The following is a 21,864-nucleotide window of genomic DNA, read 5'->3' as shown; positions in this document are numbered from 1 at the left end:
TGTGTGCTAGCACCCTGAACACCCAGCCAGGGGTGGCCAGAGCTCTCCTGAGTCCCAGGGTCCAATCCCGGCTACGCTGGAGAGGGCCTGAACACAAGACCAGTCTTCCCCACAGGGCTCTTGCTGGGCTGGGGGAGGATGTTGGATACTAGGCGATGAGGGGCTCCTCATCTTGCCCTGAGGGCTGGTCTCTGGTGCCAAGAGAGCACACAGCAGCAGCCATGGTGGGGACCTGCCTCCCCACCCTGCCTGTCACCACCTGCTTGTACCTGCTGCAAGGTCATCCATCTCCCCACTGCATCCCACTCAGGGCTGGGCTGAGCACCCCAGCAAGACCAGGCAATGCCCAGCACATCACCTGCCCATGGGGAGCCTGGGGCATGGAGAGACAGCACCCACCTACAGAAGAAATACATTTTTATTAGGAAAGCGCTCTGCAGATGTGCCAGGCTCTGTCGTACCAAACTAATCCCTCCAACTCCACTGGATGGGACATGGGAGCCCGAAAGGCATCCAGATCTGGCCATAAATAGTGCTTTCCTCTTGGCCAGAAGCAACCCCAGGAGTGGAGGGGAGGGCAGCATCGGTCGAAACCAGCTCGACCCCACACCGGGCAGGGCGCGCTGCGGCCAGACTGGCACTGGAGAGCCGTGCCCGGAGCCCAGGGTGCTAGGGCTGGGCTTTGCTGCCGGTGATGGGTGCAGGGCAGGTCCCTGGCACCGAGCAGCAGCACCCTCCCTCTCCCGTGCCCCGCGAGCCCGGCAGACCCGAGTGGGGCGTGGGAAGTGAGCGGCTCCGTTACTGCAGAATATACCGTGGGTACCTCTAGTACAACAAGCACTGCTTATGCGATCGATAATACTGCTACAAAAAAATGGGGGGGGCGGGGACAGACACGACATGCCACGCATGGAGCCCCCCGGTTGGCGGCTGGGCCAGCTCCCTGCGGTCCTGCCCTGCACGGGGAGGGCAAGCTGCCAGTCCCGGGCAGGGAGAAGGCAGCAGGGCATGGGCGGGGAGGAGCAGGTCCTGGGGCAGGGGAGACTAAAGGAAAAAGGGGGATGAGGGAGATGGGGGCAGGGAAATGGAGGCTCAAGGCTCTTCCAGTGCCTCCTGCCCAGTCCAGCTTCCACGTCCGCTGGCCATGCCGGCAAACGTCCTTCCTCCGGCACACAGCCGGCTGGTGCGGGGCCAGTGCCTGGCTCCCGGTCACTGCACTGCCTGAGCGGGCACAGCAGCTGCCCTGGGTGGCTCCAGGCTGGCTTCTCGGCTCTTCTTCCTGGGAGGCTTTTTAATGGGGGTTTTCTTGGCTGCTTGTTCACTGGGGAGAGCCTGGTCCTGGCCGCTGCCGGTGCTTGGCTTCTCCACCCGCTTGGGCTCCCCAGCCACCAGCTCGGATGCCCCAGGGATCAGTTTTTGCAGGTGGGGAGAGGTGGGCAGCAAGGGCTTGCTGGTCTTCTGGCCGCCGGCGGCCGCCGAGCGCTTGGCCTTCTGTGGAGGGGTGGGCTTCTCCCGTTGGGTGCCCACCCCGTTTGCCCGGGTGCCTCCGTCCCCCTTGTTGAGGCTCTGAGTCTTTTCCTTCAGCTGGGCTGCCAGCTCAGAGGCCAGGTGGGGATGGAGGGGCTCGGAGCGGGGTTTGCTGGTGCCGGGGCTGCGAGGAGCATCCCTGTTGTCCCCGACCCGCCGCTCCGGCTGGAAGGTGCCCATCTTTCGGAAGGCGTTCTGCACCGCCCCGTTGATGCTCTCTGTTGGCTCTGAGCTGGCTTTGCTCCTCTGCTTGGGCTTGGAGGGCGACTGGGGTTCACTGCTGAGACTGGCTTTGCCCTCGGGGACTCCGGGCTCCTTCAGTTGCTTCTGCGCTTTCTCCTTGCCCCGCGTGCCACCCTTCTCCTCTGCTCTGCCCTGCACGCTGGCCGACGTCTCACTCGGGCTCCTCTTCCTCTTGGCCAAGCCCTGGCCTTGCTCAGGGCTGCTGGACCGGGCGGCTGCTCGCTCCGGGGACCGGCTGGGTGCTGGCAGCGAGTTGGACTGGCTGGAGTTGTACCTGCCATGGATCCAGGAGACTTTGGGCTTTGTGGCTGGGTCTGGAGGACGGGGCTTGGTCCTTTCTGGGGATGGTGGCTTCCCGGGGCTACGGGGCTCTGTGGTGGCATCCTCCTCCTCTTTGGACTGCTTGGAGAGACGGGCAACCCGGGCATAGAGTGCGGCGCCAGCCGAGCCCGAGCCGCAGGAGGAGCGCTCGCTGTCCGAGGACTTGAGCAGGGGCGTTTCGCTGCTGTCGGCTGGGAACGCTCTGATAGAGCCTGTCTCCTTCAGGAAGGTGTATTCACCCGCTTCCTCCCCACTGGCCGGGGCCACCAACTTGTCCCCGGGGCTGGACAGTGTCCCCCTGTCCCTGCTGTCACCCACGCTCTCTGTGGGAAGAGCACAGGGCCGTCAGGCAGATGTGTGCCAAGGGAGGGGAAGGACCGAGATGCTCCCGCAGCACGGTGGGACGAGACCTCCCACCTGCTCCCCCCCTACACCCCGGTGTGCCCCTGTTCCCTCCTCCTAGTCAGGGATCCCAGCACAAGAAGACTCTTAAAACAACCCCGGAGCAGGAAACGCCATAGGAGGGACCTCTGAAATTGCGTGGCAGGCAACATCAGCACCCGCATCCCTTCCCGGGGCAGGAGAAGCCAGGGTGACACGGTACCCACTGTGCAACGGTGATGCCTCTCCACTGAGCAGGAGATGGCCCCTGGTGATGGCCCCAAAGTCCCCTGAGGAAGCGCCGTGCCCCCCCTGCTCACCTTCATGGGGGACACAGTACACCGGCCCCTCATCCGTGGTGTCAAAGGAGGAGAAGGAGCCACGGGATGACCAGGATGGGGAAGGCTGCTCCACCACGGAGGGCGGCTCAATGAAGCTGCAGTTCAGGGTGTTCTCCAGGTCGTGATGGGCCACTGCAAGACCAAGGAACTGCTATCAGTGCCCGTCCTGCTGAACGCCCCAACCCCCCACCAGCCAGGAGGGTGGGATGCTGCACAGCTGCCCCCTGCCCAACTTACCAGTGGGTGCTGGGGACAGGGACAGTGTCCCAGTCATGGGGACAGCTCTCGCTGCACATCTCCATCAGGTCCCTCAGCAAAGCACCCCCAGAAGCCATCAACCAGCAACGGTGGTGACCAGCATCCCCTATGCCTAGGGACGAGTGGCTCTGGACAGCAGAGCCCACGCAAGCCTTACACACCCCCTCTGTCCCCTCTCCACAGCAGGTCTGCAGCCACCCAAATTGAGGATGCACATGGCGGAGGGATGCACCACCCAAAACCCTGGGTCCTGTGAGGACCCAGTGAGCATCCTGGCAGTCACCTGTGAGCTCTGCAACCTAGCACAGGCACCCCGCAAAGGAATTCCTGGTGATGTGACTGTCCCCTTCCTGGGGAAAGAAATGAGCTGCTGGCTTTAAATACACTAATTTCCACTTCACCACTACCGTTTGCATTTTCCTTCTGCTTCTGCAAAATCAGGTAGAAGGATGGTAAAAGGATGCCTGCAGTAGGGGGATGTACATCACCATTTTTTCCCAGTTCTGCCACTTTTCAATCCCTTTACCAGCTTCTCCCATCCTGAAGCCGAGGAGGAGCATCTCTCCTTGCCCCAGCACTGTCTCTCTGCTGTGGGGACCACCTGCAGAGAAGCTGAGCAGAAGAGAAAAAACACCAGAGAGGAAAAACTTGGTGTTTTCGGTTTCAACAGTAAAAAAAAATAAATTAAAAAGCTGAGCAGTGACAGTTGCCTGGGTTGGGAGGTACTGGTTCTTCTGTTTGATCCTTTTTAAGACTTTTTGCTGTATAAGTTCATGTCCCACCCCATAGGGCTTCCTCAGGTGCCCACAGCTTCAGCATCGTCCTTGGGGTTCCTGCAGGACCAGGGCAGCACCCAGCTGGGTGGAGAGAGCTGGGCAGCACCACATGCTCTTGTCGCCATCCCCTGCCTGCTGGCTGCTGTCCCCTGGGATGGTGGCAAGCTGCCTCCAAGCCCAGGCAGAGCCCTGCTTTGCAAGGGCTGCAAAACCCCAGCGTACAGGCAGGCTCCCCCTGCGCAGCAGCTGCACATCGGTATTTCCAGGTATTTGTAACCTCTGCCTGCACATCCTGGCCATCTAAGTCATGCTGCAGTTTCCTGCTTGGCCTGTTTGATTCTTGCACCACGTCCCTGTTTCACAATAAAATAACTCTAAGTGTTACCAGGATGCCCACCGGAACATTTATGCTTTATTAGGGAATCTGGCTTCAGAGATGCAAGGTCATTAAAATGACGGCAGCGATGCATGCTCGCCCCTGCATAGTTTGGCTTCTGGGAGAAAGGGAAAAAAAAAAAAAAAAAGCAGTGATATTTAAAGAGCAAATGGCCTGGAGAGGGGGAAGCGGCAGTTTCAACATGGCTTTCCTTGTAATAAAAACCAAAAAGAGAAAATTAAAAGCAGCCGGCTGGAAGCGGATGAAGGGAGATGCTTCCTGAGAGGAGGCGTGACGAGCGGCTGGGACTCACAGCCACGAGGCGTCTCTGGGACTCAAATGAAACCCAGGATCCAGCCAAAGGATAAAAAGAGGATGTGCAGCACACCCAGAGCCAGGCTTGGGGGCTCCTGTGTGGTCCCCTGGGATCTACTTCCCCTGGCTGATAGAACATGGGCTGACAGGGCTGGAAGAAATGTGGACACTTCCTGCAGGTCCCCTCTGTCACTGCTCCCCAAAATCTCCCGGGGCCACAGCACCGGGGTGCCAAGCCCAGCCCACCTCGCACGGCGGCTGATCAGTCTCAAGACCAGGATGAAGCAGTGAGAAGCCACAGAAGGGCCGTGGGAGCGTGGCCCTGGGGCCCTCTTGGCTGCCCCCCCTCAACTTGTCTCAAGCTCCCCCCCGCCTTGGGGCCGGCTTGAGCTTCGCTGCTCGGAGAGGAGACATGGCAGCGGGGTGCAGAGCTCCAGTTAGTCCCCACACCCACGGGGCAACACGCAACCGGGACCCACGCTGGTATCGCTGGTGTCCTGAAAAGCAAACCCCATGAAACTCGTGCATGCAGGGATGCCCAAACCCTGGCACCGTGGCCACCCAGGCTGTAGCCGTGTGGGCTGCCAGCTTGGGTGCAAACCCCAGGTAGATGCTGCAGATCCAAAGCTGGTGCCAAGGCCGGGGAGCAGTTTTTGAGGGGGGCACCTGGGGCTCCAGGCACCTATTGAGCTTCACTGGGGCTTCAAGACCTGCTGCCTACCACGTTCTACCACATGTGGGCTTGAGCTCACTGGTGGTGGCTTCAATCATGTTTGAGCCCAGAGGGGAAAACCTGGTGCCAGCAAATGCGTGGCCACGGCAGCAGCTCTGCAAGGACATGAGCAGATCCAGAGCAACAATCTGCTGGCATCCTCGGCTTCAGGCTGCACCAGTTTCACCACGACATCCCCACAGGGGCCTGAGCACCTCCAGCACTGAACCAGCACTTGGGATGGGGCATTTCAGCATCCTGAGGACCCTTCTCCTGGGGCAGGACCCATGTGGGGAACAGGCGGCCTCTGCCACCATGTACTGGGCACTGTGGCTTCCAAGTGGAGCCACAGGCTGACATGGCACCATGGTCACCAGGCTGTCACAGGCACCCCAGCAGCTCTCCCTGGCCTGGGGTGGGACAGAGACCCAGCGGGGGCTTGAGGCATTGCCAGACCCTGCACCAGAGGGACTGGGAGCTGCCAAACCCCACACTGGCTCCACCGTGCAGGAGAACATAATGCACACAAGGCAAGCCCTGACCAAAGCCCAGCAAAATAACAACCCCCAGCCCCACAACCAGGCTCCGGGAATAGCCCCAGCCTTTCCAGGACATGACACCATCCTGAGCATCCCCCTGGCACTGGTGCCACATCCTCAGCCTTTCCCGGGGTTGCTGCTTACACAGAGCAGCTGGGTGGGTGCCAACTCCCTCCAGACCGGCATGGAGAAGGCGCAGGCAGCCCCCTTGAACCCCCCCTGCCCTCACCACACACAGGCACCCTCTGTCCTCCCCAAGCCCTGCCTGGCCCCTTCCACAAACACGGCCTCTGTTATCCTTGCAGCAGGAATGTTTCTCCGGCCCCGGCGCACCCCGCTCTGGGGCTGGGCTCTGCATGCCCCATGCAGCGAGGAGTTGTCCACCTGGCTTTGACACTGGAGCTCCGGCACAGCATGTCAGGATGGGCCACCTCCGTGTCCCACCTGGGATGGGGGATTTGGCCTCATGCTGAGCCGCTGTGTGCTGGGATGCAGCTGCTCAGGGCATCCCACCGGCACTGTGTGCCTGGGGAGGCGCTGGGCTCAGGGAGCGGGACATGAGGCTGAGCCCCATGCCAGCGCAGGCCGGGGAGCACTGCCTTCACCCCCAGGCTTATTCAATGAAGTCCTCTCTGAGGCAGCACATCCCCAGCTTCTCACACGGGGATGAGGCAGGGAGGGTTCAGAGCATGCAGGGGACAGTGTCCCCCAGCTGTCTGGATGCAGAGAGTCCCCAACAGCCCTTACAGATCCTGGCCAAGGGCTTTGCCGGGTGCGAGCATCCCCCTGCAAGCCCAGTTTGTACGGGGAGCTCGACCAGTCTCTGCCTCTCCATCTTCAACTCTGCTGCGCACGGCAGTGGGGTGGGCTCCGGCCCCAGCTCGGATGCTCCAGCTCCACACAAAGATGGGGCAGGGTTAGGTCAGGACCAAAATGGTAAATTAGGCATTTCACTGCTGCGACAGGGACTGTTCCTCTACCTGGAGAGCCTAAAAACCTCAAAAAGCAGCTCGGTAGAGCTCCAGGCTCCAAGTGCCCACCCTCACAAAGCAAACCAATGCACTTTGAGATCCAGAAGCTGCAGTCTGAGAAAGGGCTGACCGCCTGCAAGCCTGGCAGCATGCACCAAGCCCTGTGATGGTCCCTGGGACCCGTGTGGCCCGTCACCACTCTGCTGTGCTTACTGCCCTGGCTTTGGGGCTGGAAAGGATGCTGTGAGTCATGTGCACTGCCCTGCCAGGAGTATAGCCCCTGGGGTTTGGCTCTCTGCCCCCTCCTCAAACCCCAGCACCTTACCCACAACCTTGGGTAACTTCTGGCGGCGCAGGGGGATGCGTGGGAGCTTCATGCCGATCCGACTGAAACGCCCGCACAAGCGTCTCGGTGGCTTCTTGGCTGCTGCCGGGTCCTGGCTGGAGCTGCAAGAGAAGGCGACGGCCTCATCAGAGGCACCAGCACCTGCGTCGCAGTGGGGACAGCCCTCACGGGGCCATAGCGGGAGTCAGGAGCTCGGGCATGCTGCAAACGCAAAGGGGTTTTGGGAAATATAATGGGGCTGATCCAAGCAGGGGGGTGCCCAGAACACAGGGGGCCTGGGACTTGCCGGGGTTGCTGCCAGTCCCAGACACCAGCTTGCACTGTGCCGGGATGCAGAGCAGTGCCAGGGGATGGTGGCAAGGCCAGATCTGGCCATGGCCGTTGACAGCCCAGCCCCAAAACACCCACAACGCCCAGCCAAGACTCTGAATCTTTAAAAAAAATAGAAATCATCCCAACCCGAAAACAAACACGTGGCTTCTCTTTATTTGCTCTCTGGTTTTGAAGCCTCCTGGGGATGAGGTTTCAAGCAATTATCTGCAGCCGCAGGAGTGAGCAGCTTCGCATGTTGACGCAAGGCAACCTGCAATGTGCCCACCACTGCCACAGTCCCTGGGGCTGCTCTGGCCAGGGACCACTGCTGGGATGGCGCTGCAGGTGACCCAGCTGTTTGGGGACACTGCAGAGATCTGGGTACCCCAGGAGAGAGGAAACTGCTTTGAGCCATTTCCCCTCTCCCTGTGCGATACTTCACCATGCGGGGCTGTGTTTGTGCTTTTATCTGCAGGATAATTACATGCAGTCCCCAGGGTCTCCAAGCCACATGTGCCATGCTGGGATTGAGCTGGCAGAGCTGCAAGGGGAGGCTTCTGGAAAATTTACATGCAGTGGCCAGCAGCACAAACCTTCCCCTCCCCTGCAATTGGATCTGTCCCCATCCCTGTCCCTGTGGTGGGATGTCACCTGGTGCTGTCAAAATGCTTCTGACATCCCGACCTTGATGCAGAAACTCACCCTTCCTGTCCTGAACGTCCCTGTGAAGGACAGTCGGCAGTGCCGCGGCCCATCACCCGCCCTGGGTCACACCCCATGGCTCAGGGGTTTGTTCTGGGGGTCTCAGTCACATCTGGATGCTCATGCTGTATTTTAGGGTTCCCTTTGCAGATCAGCTCCAGCCTCCTGGAGACTGGAGGGGACCTGGTGGGTCTCCACGAAATGATGGCCCACAAGAGGGAAACCAAGTCAGGGAGAGGGGGAAGGGGGTCTGCAGGCAGGGCTCACACCAAGCCCCTCCATCAGCCCCCAAGCTGAACGCTGCCCTGAGGATGCAGCAGGATCTGCTCAGACCCCAAGGACCTGCAGGGCACAGGGCGCCGGGCAGGCAGCACTGCTCTGCCTCACTTTCCCCACAGCACTGCTGTGGCCCAGTGCGGTCCCTGCACCCCCCCACCAGTCCCAGCCCCGCACTGGCCACTGACATCCCCAGACCCACACCTCCCCACTCTCCTCAGGCTTTGTGGCAGAACCCAGCAAGAGCCCTGCCCATCTCCAGCACCCACCCGCAGGCTTCGTCCTTCTTGCGGCAGACGCAGCAGCAGCAGAGCAGGGAGAGCAGGAGGATGAGCAGCAGCGCCAGGAGGGCTCCTGCCCCGATCACCCCCATCCGCTGGTTGGCTTCTGCAGGACAAAACCGGCAGGTCAGCCCCGGTGACGGCCCTGCAGCAGAGCCCGGCACCCTGACCCCTGCCCACCGGCACTAACCCATGTGGCAGGCGCCTGTCAGCGGGTCACAGGCACCGTCGTGGCAGCTGCAGGCTTCGGCGCAGTTGGCTCCATAGCGGCCGGGTGGGCAAGTCAGGTTACAGCTGGAAGAAAGAGGCTGAGTGAGACCCCTCATCACCCCAGTTGCTGCCTCCTCCCAAACCCTCTGAGCTCTGGGGAAAAATGGGGGGCACTTCTCCAAGCTGGTCTGACAGAGCCCCCATGCACTCTGGGGCACCCCTGAGTTCCAGGGAGTGAGAGCCCCTCTCCCATCGCTCAGGAGATTTGGCCCAGCTGGAGCACAGATGCTCTCGCTGCTCCCTGTGAAGGGCTTCGCAATTAGGCACAGCGATTACGAAAGGTCACGAATGCAGCAGTCACATCTAAAGACACACCAATGTCACATGCAGGATTTCCAGCTCAGCTCAGCAGTCACATGGCCATGGCACCCCTGGGCCCCCGCGAGCCAGGCAGGGCCATGGCAGCCACGAGCTGGGAAAGTGCTCAGATTGATTTTAGATTTGCTTTTTTGGCCTCTGAAAAGAAAAAAAACGAGCGGCCCTAAGACATCTGCTCCATCAGGGCAGACTCTTGGTTCGGCTAAGCCTTGGCATCAAATCGCCACAGCTGGTAAAACGACCTCCCTGCAGCATCACCAAGGCAATGGGGATGGACACGAATGGGCACCAACTTGCAAGCATTAAGGGCTTGAGCACAGAAAGCGTGTACCAGGCACAGATCACTGCAACCGAGGCTCTCAGTGCCAGCAGGGCCAACCCAACCTCCCACCCCAGCGGTGGGATGGGCACCATGGTGCAGGACCCGGGTGGGTTTGGGAGACGCTGGCAGTGCTGCTGGGCACCAAACCCCCACCAGCTGCTCACCAGCAGCTGCATTCCGGCCGCAGCCGTAAGGAGCCAGCGGGCCCCAGCCCAAACGCGCTTCCCCAGGGAGCACAGCTGCCCCCAGCCCTCGGCACGGTGCCCGGAGGCAGCTCAGCCCATTTCATGCTCCGCTGACTTGCAAAGCGCCGCCTGGGCTGAGGCTCGTGCCCACCGTGTGCCATGTGCCCGCCGGGGTGGGCGCTGAGCCCCCGCCGCTGCCCTGAGCAGCTGCGCAGCGGCAGCAAACGCGGTGAGGTGGAGCTGGATATTTCCCTGGCAACCCAAACCTCCTCACCCCACTGTTTACGCCTACGTCTGCCCCAGGCTGAGACTCTGGGAGAGCACAGGGCAGGTGTTTTTTTCCAAAAGGGTCCCAACACCTCTGGAAAAGATGAGATAAACCACTTCGTGCACACCACAAATATTTTAGCAGCCTTTCCTTTAGCACCCTCCCGTATTAGAGCTGAGAGGACACTCCTGCATGGTGAGGACATCGCTTCTGCCTTTCTTCCAGAAATCACCCTCTTTTTAGAATCAAACACTGCTGACAAAAACAGTAGTTTGCACAGAATCACAGGGATCCCCCTGATCACCAAGAGTGCCCGAGTCCACCTGGTGTGCACCCGTACGGCACAGCTCAGCCTGCAGTTACAGCTCCGGGATGCTGCTGGGGCCGGGGCAGCATCCTGAGCACCCCCAGTGCCCACATTCCCAATGTTCTGCCAGGGTCTCTCAACAGTTGAATTCAGGTGCAACACTCCAGTACTGTGCTGAAAGCGTCACTGCACATCCCTGCCAAGCACCAGGATTCGCTCACCTCTGCCTTTGCTGCTGCAGGTGGCAACGATGCCCAGGCTGGGCATCCTGAGCTGGTGCTGGTGCCCAGCCGGCTCTTCTGGAAGCATCAGTGGTTGGCAAAGCCTCCAAAAAATCCACTCGAAATCCAAATGCTCCCTGTCGATATGCCCTGAGCAAAGCACTGGTGTGGGCAGAACACCAGCTCTGAATCCCTGTCACTGCCATCACCCCTGTGGTTAATTGCTGGGAAAATCTGAGTAACACCCGGCAGGACCTGGGGGAGCTGCCTGCATGCCCCAGCCGGGTGGGAAATGCTTTCCTCGCCTTTTCAAAACAGCATTTCAGTCCCACGCTGGAGAAAACCACCAGGACACGTGAGCAGGACATCGATGTCCCTTGTGCCCCTTCCTTGGGCAGGGGGAAAGGGGGAGGACTGGGGCCTCATCCAGGGGTGAGGAAGACCCTGGCCGGAGCCACAGCTTGCAGCAGGAGCACCCCACGGATGCCATGCCCATGAGGCTATTTGCTATTCTGGGATGTGGTTTTCTCTCTCTTTTCAGCTAGAAATTCCACCCTGGACTTAAAAAAACCCCCCAACAAACAACAAACCACCGTTTTGTCGACAGCATTTGTTTTTGCCAAATAGGCACTTCCTAAAGCAAAATCCCTCTCTCGCAGAGTTAACTTGCTGCTAACAGCTCCATAAGCGTGTCCTTTCCCCTCCAAAAATCATCCGAATTATTGCCTGTGAGCACTTCCACCACAGGCAGCTTCTTGGCTGGGAACTGTGTAGGACCCAAGGGGGCAGGAGATGCCCGAGCACCACCCATGCCCTGGGGTGCACCCTGAAGTGCTCCTGCTGTGGCTCACTTACTAGGTGCCATGGGAGCCAGGGTGGCAGAGGCACCGGCCGGTCTCAAAGTGGCACTGGCCGTTGACACAGTCGCTGCAGACGAAGGCGCAGTTCTCCCCGTACGTCCCGTTCCGACACTTGGTTTCACACCTGGTGGGGGGAATGAAGGCAGGTGGCTGGAGCACCCATGGCTCCTGGGGATCTCTAGCATGCCCCCAGCCCTCCTGCGTGTAGGCAGGGAGATGGGGCTGTGTGTTGTGAGCCCCGTTTGGGTGCTGCAAAGCCCAGGAACCAATCCTGGGCACAAAAGCCTGCGGGAAAGCATCCCAGCTTGAGAGCTGAGCCCCACCGTGAGCACCCAATGTGCCTGTGGGCACAGGGCAGCAATCTTGCAGGCTCTCTCCAGTCCCACTGCTGTGCCAGCAGGCTCAAACCATCCCTGCCCTGCCCTCCTGGCTGCAGAAACCCGCAGCCACCCCCAGTGCCCGGGCAAGGAGCAGCAGGGAGGCTGGACATTGCCCTGCCAGGGCCCAACTCTGCACCCAGCTGCACTCACCGGTCTCCAATCCAGCCCGGGTTGCAGTGGGAGCACTTGCCGTTGATGTGGTTGCAGGTGTGGCCGTCCTTGCAGGGGGGACAGAGCTTCTCGCAGCCCTCTCCGTAGAAGCCGGGCGAGCAGGGCTGGTCGCACTTGGTGCCGTTCCAGCCAGCCTCACAGGTCAGGCAGCGCCCGTCTGCCACAGTGCACGGCTGCAGGCTCTTGCACTGCCCGCACCTGCAACGGCCCAGGAGGACCCAGTCAACAGGCGCAGTGACCCCAAAACCTCCCACTGAGCCCACGGTGCTGGATCAGGCCCAATGGGGTCTGGCCACTCACCGTCTCCTGCAGCCTTGGCCGTAGAAGCCAGCCGGGCACGGCTCGCGGCAGTACTTCCCCCGGTAGCCCGGCTCGCACGTGCAGGTCCCGTCCACCTGGTTGCACTTGCCCTTGTAGCACTGGCAGTAACGGTCACAGCGGGGCCCGAACGTCCGCTCCCGGCACTGGCAGCGCCCCGTGAACTGTTCACAGGGCGAGTTGTTGCAGGAGCACTGGTTGTTGCAACCGCGGCCCCACCAGCCAGGCTGGCACAGGCAGTTGCCTGTCTGCTGGTCACACTGGGAATTGTGGCTGCAATAGCAGGAGCTGGAGCACTGGGGTCCCCACCAGTTGGGCTCGCAGGTGCATTTGCCTGTCTTCTGGTCACACTTGCCGTGCTTGCAGAGGCAGACGTTCTCGCATTTGGGACCCCAGCGGTTGGGGTTGCAGGTGCACTGGCCTGTCACATCCTCACATTGCCCGTTGGGGTGGCAGCTGCACATCTCCTTGCAGTCGGGACCCCAGAACTGCCGGGGACACTCTGTAGGCAGAGCCGTCAGCCCCGACACTGCCTGTGGGACGACCCCACCACCAGGCACCAGCGGAGACCCGCAGTCGCAGCAGGACCTTTTGCCTACAGTCCCCCCCCTCCTCCCAGCGCGCTGGATCTCAGAGCAGACCCCTCCAAAGGGACAAAGCCAGGGGGACAGGCGAGGGTGGAGCAAAAGCATCTCCAGCCTCGTCCCTGATCTCACCCCGGGATGAGCCAGCACACCAGGGCCACCCTGGTGAACCCCACCAAGGACATGCCTGCCGGTACTCACTGGTGTCGCAGTTGGCACCGAAGTAGCCGTGGCGGCAGCGGCACTCGCCGGGCCGGACGCACACCTCGTTCTCCTTGCAGGTGAAGTTCCCCTCGCACACAGCTGGACGGATGGACAGACAGACGGCAGGCGTGAGCATGTGTGCCAGGGGGCTCACCCCTGCTCCCCCAAAACCCTCCCCGCAGGGGAGGGGCTGCACGGTGGCACGGTGGGTGCTGCTGAGCTGTGGCACTGCGATCGTCCTGGCAAGCAGCCAGGCAGGCTGGATGGGAGTCTTACCAGAAATATGCCACCAGCCTCCTGCCACCAAGCTCAGCTCCATCCTGGCCATCAGCCTCCTGCCACTAGCCCAGCCCCAGTCCTGCCACCGGCTGCGCCCAGTGGCAGCGTCACTCGCCCAGCTCCTATCGCCAGCAGAGGCAGCGCCAGGGGAGAGCGGGGACGTGGGGCGGGGGGGGACGCAGGCAGCCACGAGCACGGTCCTCTTGTCCCCCTCCCTGCACTCCTTACAGACTACAGCGGTGTCACTGCCACCCCCATCACCACCGCTCCCATGCAGGCCACCAGCCCCTCTCCTGCTGAGGGGACCTTGCGCTGGAGGCAATGCCCAGAGCGGGGCATGCGCAGGACATGGGACAGGCAGCACCGTGGTGGGTCAGGCGCAGACAGATCCCACATGGCCCTGGACAAGCCTTCTTAGCCACCAGGAGAGGGAGAGCAGACCACCCATCCCATCCACCTTACCTGGGAGTTCTTAGACCTACGGTGATGGATACTATAGAAACCCCTAAAATAGACAGATTACACAGGTTAGGAGCAGTGAGTCTAAGGGTTAGAGCAGGTTGAGGGGGGGCGAGGAGATGGGGACAGCTCACTGATGGGACCAGTCTACCCCCCGCTGTCCTGGCAGACCCTGTCCTTCTCCCTTCCTGCCAGCACGCTGAAGGGACCGCATCCTGCTCCTGGCGTGCAGGCACCCAACGCATGCAGCGAGCAGTTATGAGGGCTCATGCACGGTGGGTTAGTTGGTTACGTGGTCTTTGTCGCTGGCTGCAACCTGCTGACACCCCAGGCCGGTGTGCAGAGAGCTCCTCCGGCTCTCCTGGGGCGAGGAGAGCCCCGTGGCTGGCTGAGACTGCGGGCAGCAACACAGGAACCCCAAACTGGCCACCTGCATCGTGGCAGCACTGCAGGGGATGAGCGGTCCCAGGTCTTCATGCTGAGCATCCACACCGGGCTCACCGTGGCCCCCGGTAAGAGCCGTAACACCTGGTGTGGTCCCAGCTGGCACTGCCCTGCCTGCAGGCTCGGTGGCCCTGTGCCTGGTCCTGGTGGCTTCTCCACCAGCAGCTCTGACTTCGCTCCCCACGCTGTTGCAGCACCCATGGGAAATCTCTGGGTCCCCCCCTGCAGCTGCACCCACACCTCACCCTCGGCGACATCTCACTGTCCTTTGGGTCCCAGAGCAGCACGCCCAAATCCTTAGACCCAAAGCTGGCTGGCATGGAGAGAAACCCCCTGGCCTGGGAGCAGGGGTGATGCTCCCCACAGAGGAGCTCACTGGTGGCATCCCAAGACATCACTGTGGGGGCAGGGGGTACCCCAGGGCTGGGCTCTGTGACCAGCACCCCATTCCATTCACATGCTGCCAGCTTTGAGCACTCCAGGGAGGCAGGACAGCCTCCAGCATCCCTGGGGAGGCCAGCTGCAGGCAGAGGTCTCTGGGACAGGGCGTCCCCGCCATGGGGCACAACTGGGGAGCCCCTGACAGCAGTGGTGAGGCCAGGAGGGCTCAGCAAAGGATGGGCAGATGAGCAGTGTCCAATGAAGCAAAACACCAGTGCTTACCTATTAAACACTCGCTTCCTTGTTGCCTCCATCCTGGGCAGCACACAAGCACTGAGGAGCTGCAGGGGAAAAAAAGCACCACAAATAATTATGACCTTCAGAAAGTCCTGGTCCTTCCCAAAAACCCACCGGGAGCACTGCTGCTGTGGTGCTGAAGGGTCCCGCTCCAAGTCAGTTGAACCCTGACCAGGGGCTGCTGCACCCCGCTGGGACAAGGAGAGCTCTTGGCTCTTCCTCCACCATGCAGGGACAACAGATCTGCTGGGGGGCTCCCATGGGCACCAGCTCGAGATGCCCCATCAGCCAGCTGAGGTGATGCTGGGAGCAAGACAGAACCAGTTCCTCCCATTAATCAGGAGCGATCAAACCACAAAAGTCACGTTTGCAACTGTTATTGTAAAAAAAATAACCCCAAAGACCCCCAAAAGCTGTGAAAAAAGGGAAGGGTCTAAATGACCCAGGGGAAAACCAACTGCTCTGCCCCTGAGGGGACGCTCCTGGGGTGGGATGGCACAGTGCCCGCAGCCAGACCCCCGGCTTGTGTCCCCGTGGTGCTGCACCTCCTCGTTCAGGAGGGTGCTGTGGTGAGCGGGGACCAGCAGTGCCCGCACTGTGATCGTCCCCACGCTGCCCTTCCCTGCCCGCCTGCACCCTGCTGCCCGCCTGAATCCTCTGCCCGCACACACCCTGCTGCCTGCACGCACCCCCCTGCCTGCATGCAGCCTCAGTGCCAGGTGCCAGCAGGAGCCTGGAGCAGCCCGGGAAGGACCCCAGCAGCACCTGCAACCCCACCATGGGAGCCGGGGCAGCAAGTTCCCCCTCGGCTCTGTGCCTCCCTGCCAGCACTGGGCAGCGCTGCTCAAGGGATGGGCATTTCCACTTTGTCTGGCTGCTGCAGAAAGACCAAACCTGACCCAAAATCCAGGTTGGCTGCTCGGTGGCCTGGGGACGGCACCACAAGGGCAAACTGGAACCATCCTGCCAGGATGGCTGGAGCACAGCCAGCTCCTAGGAGATGTCCCCCACGTGTGAGCCAGGGGATATCGAGTGTAGGTGGCTGGGATGTGTCCCTTGGGTGTCACCAAGGAGCACCATGCACAGGAGCATCAGCCAAAGTGTTTTTGGCAGAAGCTTGACTCCAGCCAACACCAGGATGGGGTCTCAGACCCCCTCAGAGGCTCAGCCAGAGATGCAGCTCCCTGCTGGGATGGGACACATAGGGACTGAGCAGGGACACCTCACCCACACTTGTTCAGCGACCCCCCGCAAGGGAATGCCTGGGGCCTCACGATGCTGCAACTCAGGTGTGGGGAACATGTTCCCCACACTGTGAGACCACAGGAACCGCCCAGGCGGGGGAACCCCGCTCACCCCCATGCCACCAGCTCATCCCTGGGGTCACCCACACTGCCCCGTCCCCACTGGCGACTTGGAGGGTTATAAAAGGTCCAAGCAGATGCTGCAGTCAAGGAAAACTTCACCCAGGCTGGTTCGGCAGCACAGCCTGGAATGCGTTTTGCTTTGGCTTTTTTTTTTTTTTTTTTCCCTTTTCCTCTTTATATGTAACAAATGCAGAAGAGGAGGAGGAGACAGCGAGGAAGTATTCGCTCAAAACCCAGCTCAGTCACAGGACCGCGTCTGGCTGCCAGACCGCCTTGTCCTGGGGCCGGGGAGGGAACTGCCAGCAGCCCCCCGGCCAAACACGGGTACCGGGGAGGCTGGACGCAGCTCCCACCGCCGGCCCCTCGGCAGGCAGCACCCGCACGGCCGAGCTGGGAGCATCGTGTCCCCCTTTTCGCAGTGGATGGTGAAAAATTGGAAAGGAGGCAGAAAAGAACCACAAAAATGATTCAAGGCCTGGAAAAAATGCCTTGCAGCTGGAGCCCAAAATAGCTCCATCTATTCAACCCATCGAAGCAGTCGCAAGACGCTGCAATGGCAGCCAGCGTGTACCCCCCACGCAGGGACCTCAGGGCTTGGGTGGGGGGCTCTGCTCTGGCTGAGCACGCAGGGAGATGCACAGTGTTAACTGTAAATGGGGGTCCACAACCAAACCACCCCCCCGAGGACTGGGTGGGCTGGAGACAAGGCTCTTCTCTGCCAGAGGCTTAGGGCTGCCCTCTCTGAAAAGCCTCGCCTGCAGTGCGGGATGCTCGGGCACAGGCGGGAAGGGTCCACAGTGCCCTGACCCTCCCATGCATGGCCAGAGGACTCGCTATCCCCCCTGGGGTTGCTTTCACACTTTAGAAATTCAGTGTTTAGTGGGTTTTAGATGAAATCATGGCAGGTTTACAAGGGGAAACCCCTCTGCTTGGGCAAACTCCTCCCTCGAACAGCTCAGCCTGGCCAACAAAATGGGCATCATGGACAATGCACCAAAAAGCATCACCCTGTGCTGAAAGCCCCGAGCTGATGGCAGGGAGCCGGGAGCCGCTGAAACATGGTGGCAGGAAGGAAGAATCCATCCCCTGCCACGAGCCAGGGGAGGCGAGCAGCACTGCGATCACCACCAGCCGGGACCCCAGCCCACCCACTGCCTCACCGGATGCAGGATTCATGCTTATCTTTTCACTGATAGCTAATCTCTCCTTCACCGTGCCCGCCGATAGCGTCCCACGCCCCTTCGCTCAGCCTCCGCCTCATTTATCAGTGGCTTTGACAGCAAATAAACTTACTCCTGTTGCAAGGAGGCAGCTAGGATGTAGCACTGGGTAACGGGTGCTCCCAGGGCAGCACAGGGACCGGTCCCTGAGCACAGCCAGGTAAGGCTGGTGCTGGCTGCAGAGGTGACCAGCACCCATCGGGGCGTGGGTCTAAAACATGTCTCAGCTCCTCCAAAGAGGGTTTGCTCCATCTTCCCCATGACCACTGGAACTGGGACAACTGGGAGATCCGTTTAAAAGCTTCCTCTCGACCCACATGGACATGCCACTGCAGACTCGCACAGTGCAAATACATTTTCTTTTCCTTTTTTCAAAGCACTACAAGTGCTGGGAAAAAGAAAGAAAAGCTGCCTCTGAGATGTGGCTGGGACTTGGGAGCTTTGTTGATGTGGGGCAAAAGGAGCGGGCATGTGGGCAGAGCCAGAGCTGTGACCTGCAGGGACACATGCTCGATGCCAGCGTTGCTCCCGGCACATGGGCACGTCCTGCTCACACCGAGCATCAGCCAGACCTCTGCAAATGCTTCAGGGATTTCTATGGAGGCAGAATATTTTTCTTGCGGATTAATATTCCGCATTGCTCCCTGAATCACATCCCGTTTACCTATGGCTATGGTGATGGCTCCTGAGCAGGAGGGATGGCTCCTCATCGCAACCAACGCAGCCCCCACTAAATGGTGAGGAGCAAGCTCACAGCCCCAAAAGCAGGAGAGAGACCTTGGGGCTCCGGTGGGAGCTGCTGTCTGTGGTCCCATGCGAGACCTCCCTGCTCTCAGCCCGCTGGACAGAGTGCAGAGGAGCCCTGCAGGCACATCCCCAGAGCGCTGCCTTCACCCTCCCCAGCCACGCGGCCACCCCCAGTGCTCCCCACCCCGCTGCTCCTCCCGAGCATCACCCCGGTGCTGAGCTCTTTCTTTCTCTGTGTCACACACCACTCAGTGCCACCCACCTCCCCCTGTGTGGCACACAGGGCTCTTGGGACCACCAGGTCCCAGCCAGCATCACGCCCCCCAGCCGACGCCAGCCGCAGCTCCCCGACCTGAACCCAGCCTCGGGGTGCAGGCAAAGACAGAGATCCCCAGGTGCAGGCAGGAGTAGGATCACATATGTAAACAGAAACCCTTCAAGCAGAGGAAGAAAAGAAAAATAAGTTAAAAAAAGAAATATTACCAAAAGAGAGTGTTAGTAAGAGCAAGACAGGGACAAAGCAATGCCCACGCGTGCAGGGCTCTCATCAGCCTGCACCCCAGATGGCAGCTTCGGAGAGGGTCATGCCAACTTGTGAATTATAAAAGAGCTTCAAATTTAGGAGCAAGTTGCATTTAGTACACAAAACTTTAACACCAAAAAGCCCCCAGATACACGCGTTTTTTCTGCTCTAAATAGTTCCTTGAATTGCTACTCCCCAGCTGGGTCTCAGGAGATCGCAGGAGGGTCTGAAGCAGAATCCTCCTCTCCAGCCCTCCGAAACCTGCAGCTGGCATCTCCAAGGGATTCCTGCAAGTGCTTGGCAGGGCCACATGGCCGAGAGTCCAACCAGCAGCTTTACCAAGCTCGGGCAGGGGATACTGGGACCTCCTCCCCAAGTCACCTCCAGCCCGGCTGCCCCCCCAGCCCCGGTACAGGGCAGGACCCCCAGCACCTGCCCTGGGTTCTTGGGGCCACCAACGTGGGTTTGGATGGTGACATATGGGGCACCTCCCATGCCTAGGGGAGCAGCACAGTAAAGACGGGTGTGGGTGCCAGGGGTGTGGGGAGGGAAGGAGGGTTTGCAGAAGAGCAAGGCGTGGAAAATGATGCAAATGTCCTCTCAGCTTCCCACGGACCGTCCCCTCCCCACCTTGTCTGGCTCCGGGGCTGCCTTCAGGCCCTGTTCGCCACAGGGAGACGGACACCACCACCTGCCCACCCTGTGCGCCCTGTCCTGCTCAGCAGCGAGTGCCTCTTGCACACCCCATGGCACCCACGGGTGGCACGGGGAGCGAGTCTGAGCCCTGCGGCGCTGGGTGCAGCATCTCCCCCACCTCCATCCAGCGGGGATGGGGGGGAAGGGAGGGGGCCCTATGCAAGGGGGAGCACCCAGGCACCCCATCCCCAGCACATGGGGCAAGGTGCCTGGAGCATAGGAGCACACTGCTCACGTCCCCTCTGCCACCCCGGGACACGATGGCAGTTTTTCTGGGTACCAGCTGGGCAGATCATGGGCAGCCGAGGAGGGACCGCTCCCCGCATCCTCCCCTGCCGAGGAACAGCACGGGGCCGGGAGCTGCGGCCGCTCTGGCTCGTGAAATGCCTCCGTAGGAAACTCAGCCTGTAATTTGAGGAGGGGGCACCAGCGCCCTGCGGCCCTGCTGAATGAAGCCATTATGCAGTCCCTCTTGCTCGCAGCACATGTTTTCCTTGTGGACTCGTCTGACCTCACGGGTGAGATGTAAAGGTGCATTTATGGCCTGGGCCCCCCATCAAGGGCAGGGGGTTCTGCTCTCCTAGCCGGGAGGGAGCGGCTGTGGGCGCTCTCCCCCCGTTTGCTGGGGCCAGCCTGGCCGAGAAGCCTGACCAGCACCAAGTCCGAGTGCTGTGGAGAAGCTTGGCCCGCGGTGATGCTCTGCAAAGCCACCCGTGGTACACGGAGAGATCTGAGAGCAGGGACAAGGCACTGCCAGCTCTCGAGGCCCTGCCCCTGGCCAGGCAGGCAGGATGTGACCCCTGGGGCCAGCCAGGCAGTGCCAGCACCCACTTTCTGAAGCCAAACCCGAGGGTCCTGGAGCTGCCAACTCCGCCACCCCCGGCAGCTCCACCAAGACACCCAGAGCATCCTGCATCCTGCCAGCCCAGGCTGGGCGGTGGGACTGGCCCCGGGGGGTGCAGGACCGGCCCCCCACTGTGCAACCCGATCCCCGGAGGCACCCAGAACCGGCTCCCCACAGCAGAACCGCTGCCGGGGGGTACAGGACCGGCCCCGGAGGCACCCAGGACTCCGCAGCAGGACTGACACAAGGGGGAGCAGGACCGGGCCCGGTGTGCCCAGGACCGGGTCCCCGCAGCACGCCCGGGGACCAGGACCGCCCCTCCCCCGCTCGGGCTGCGCTCCTCGCCCCTTCCCCGGTGCCCGGCTCCCCCCGCCTCAGCCCCGCACAAGACGGACTTTGTTTTGGAAGGCGCCCAGCGTCTCTGCTGGCCCGGGGGAGGGAAGCGGCGAGTTCCTCGCCCCTCGCCCCCCGCCCCCCCCCCCCTGCCCCACCGGCCCCCGAGACGCGGGTCGGGGGGTCCCGTCCCGCCCCGCCACACCTGCCCGCCCCGCCGCTCCTACCCGCCGGCCCTGCAGACGTTCCTGCCGCGGGGGCTCAGCTCCTGCGCGGCTCCGCGGCTCAGCAGCAGCAGCAGCATCGGCAGCAGCACCGCGGCCCCGGCCCGGGCGCGGCGGGGCGGTCGCAGCCCACGGGCCGCCATGACCGTCGGAGCGGCGGGGCCCGGCTTGACCCGGCCCATCCCATACGGGGCCGGGCGCTGCCTCCCCCCCCCCGTCCCCGGCTCCGCCGTGCCCGGTGCCCGCCCTGCCCCGGCTGCTGCTGGGCGGGCGGAAGCCGCAGTGCGAGCGCTGCTCCGCCGCCGCCGCCTCCCCCGCGCCCCTCTCGGCAGCGGCGGGAGGGGCCCCGCCGCCAGCCAGGAAATTCCGCATTGGTTCCCCTGACGGCGGGCCAGGCTCCGGGGGCCGCCGGCCGCCGCCTCCCCAGCCGCGGGGCAAGGCCGCCCCGACGGCCCCGACGGCCCCGCGGGTCTGTCCCGGGCCGGCAGCCCCCGGCGGAACCGGCGGAGGGTTTCCCAAGGCGGGGGGGAGGCTGCGCCGTCCCGGCTGCCAGGTCAGCCCGGGGGTCCAGTAGCTCCCAGGCACCCGGGAGTCCTGGGAGTCCAGTGGCTCCGGGGTTTGGATGGCCCCGGCGTCGGGCAGCCCCGGGGTCCGGTTGTCACGGTGGTTTGGCAGCTCCAGGTCCCCGGGAGTCCCCGGGAGTCCGGCAGCCCCATGTCCCGGCTGTCCCGGGGTTGTGACAGCCCCGGGATCCGGCTGTCCTGGGGATCCCGCTGCTCCAGGGGTCCCAGAGCCCAGGGTGCCCAAGAGCCCGGGGGTCGGGCTGTCTTGGGGGTCCGGCAGACCCAGGGTCCATTTGTCCCGGGGATCTGCCAGCCCCAAGTCCCCGACGGCTCCGGGATCCGGCTGTCCTGGGGATCCGGCAGCTCCAGGGGTCCCACAGCCCCGGGATCCGGCTGTCTTGG

The 21,864-nt window shown here is 61.9% G+C and overlaps 1 protein-coding gene across 1 annotated transcript; it reads right to left on the bottom strand.

The window, feature by feature from the left end:
- Window positions 1–400: 400 nt before the first annotated feature.
- SCARF2 (scavenger receptor class F member 2) lies at window positions 401–21,286 on the bottom strand. Its single transcript, XM_074921319.1, is given in 12 exon segments — window positions 401–2,414; window positions 2,793–2,945; window positions 7,086–7,207; window positions 8,666–8,783; window positions 8,868–8,971; window positions 11,424–11,552; window positions 11,959–12,177; window positions 12,280–12,799; window positions 13,083–13,184; window positions 14,931–14,989; window positions 20,903–21,166; window positions 21,168–21,286. Coding segments are annotated over 12 exon segments (3,099 nt in total). The 5' UTR covers window positions 21,272–21,286; the 3' UTR covers window positions 401–1,209.
- Between the last annotated feature and the right edge of the window lie 578 nt (window positions 21,287–21,864).

The sequence above is a fragment of the Athene noctua genome, chromosome 17, assembly GCF_965140245.1.
Source record: "Athene noctua chromosome 17, bAthNoc1.hap1.1, whole genome shotgun sequence".
Lineage (NCBI taxonomy): Eukaryota > Metazoa > Chordata > Aves > Strigiformes > Strigidae > Athene > Athene noctua.
Note: the sequence above shows the minus strand (reverse complement) of the source record. Positions and strands in the feature narration are given on the sequence as shown.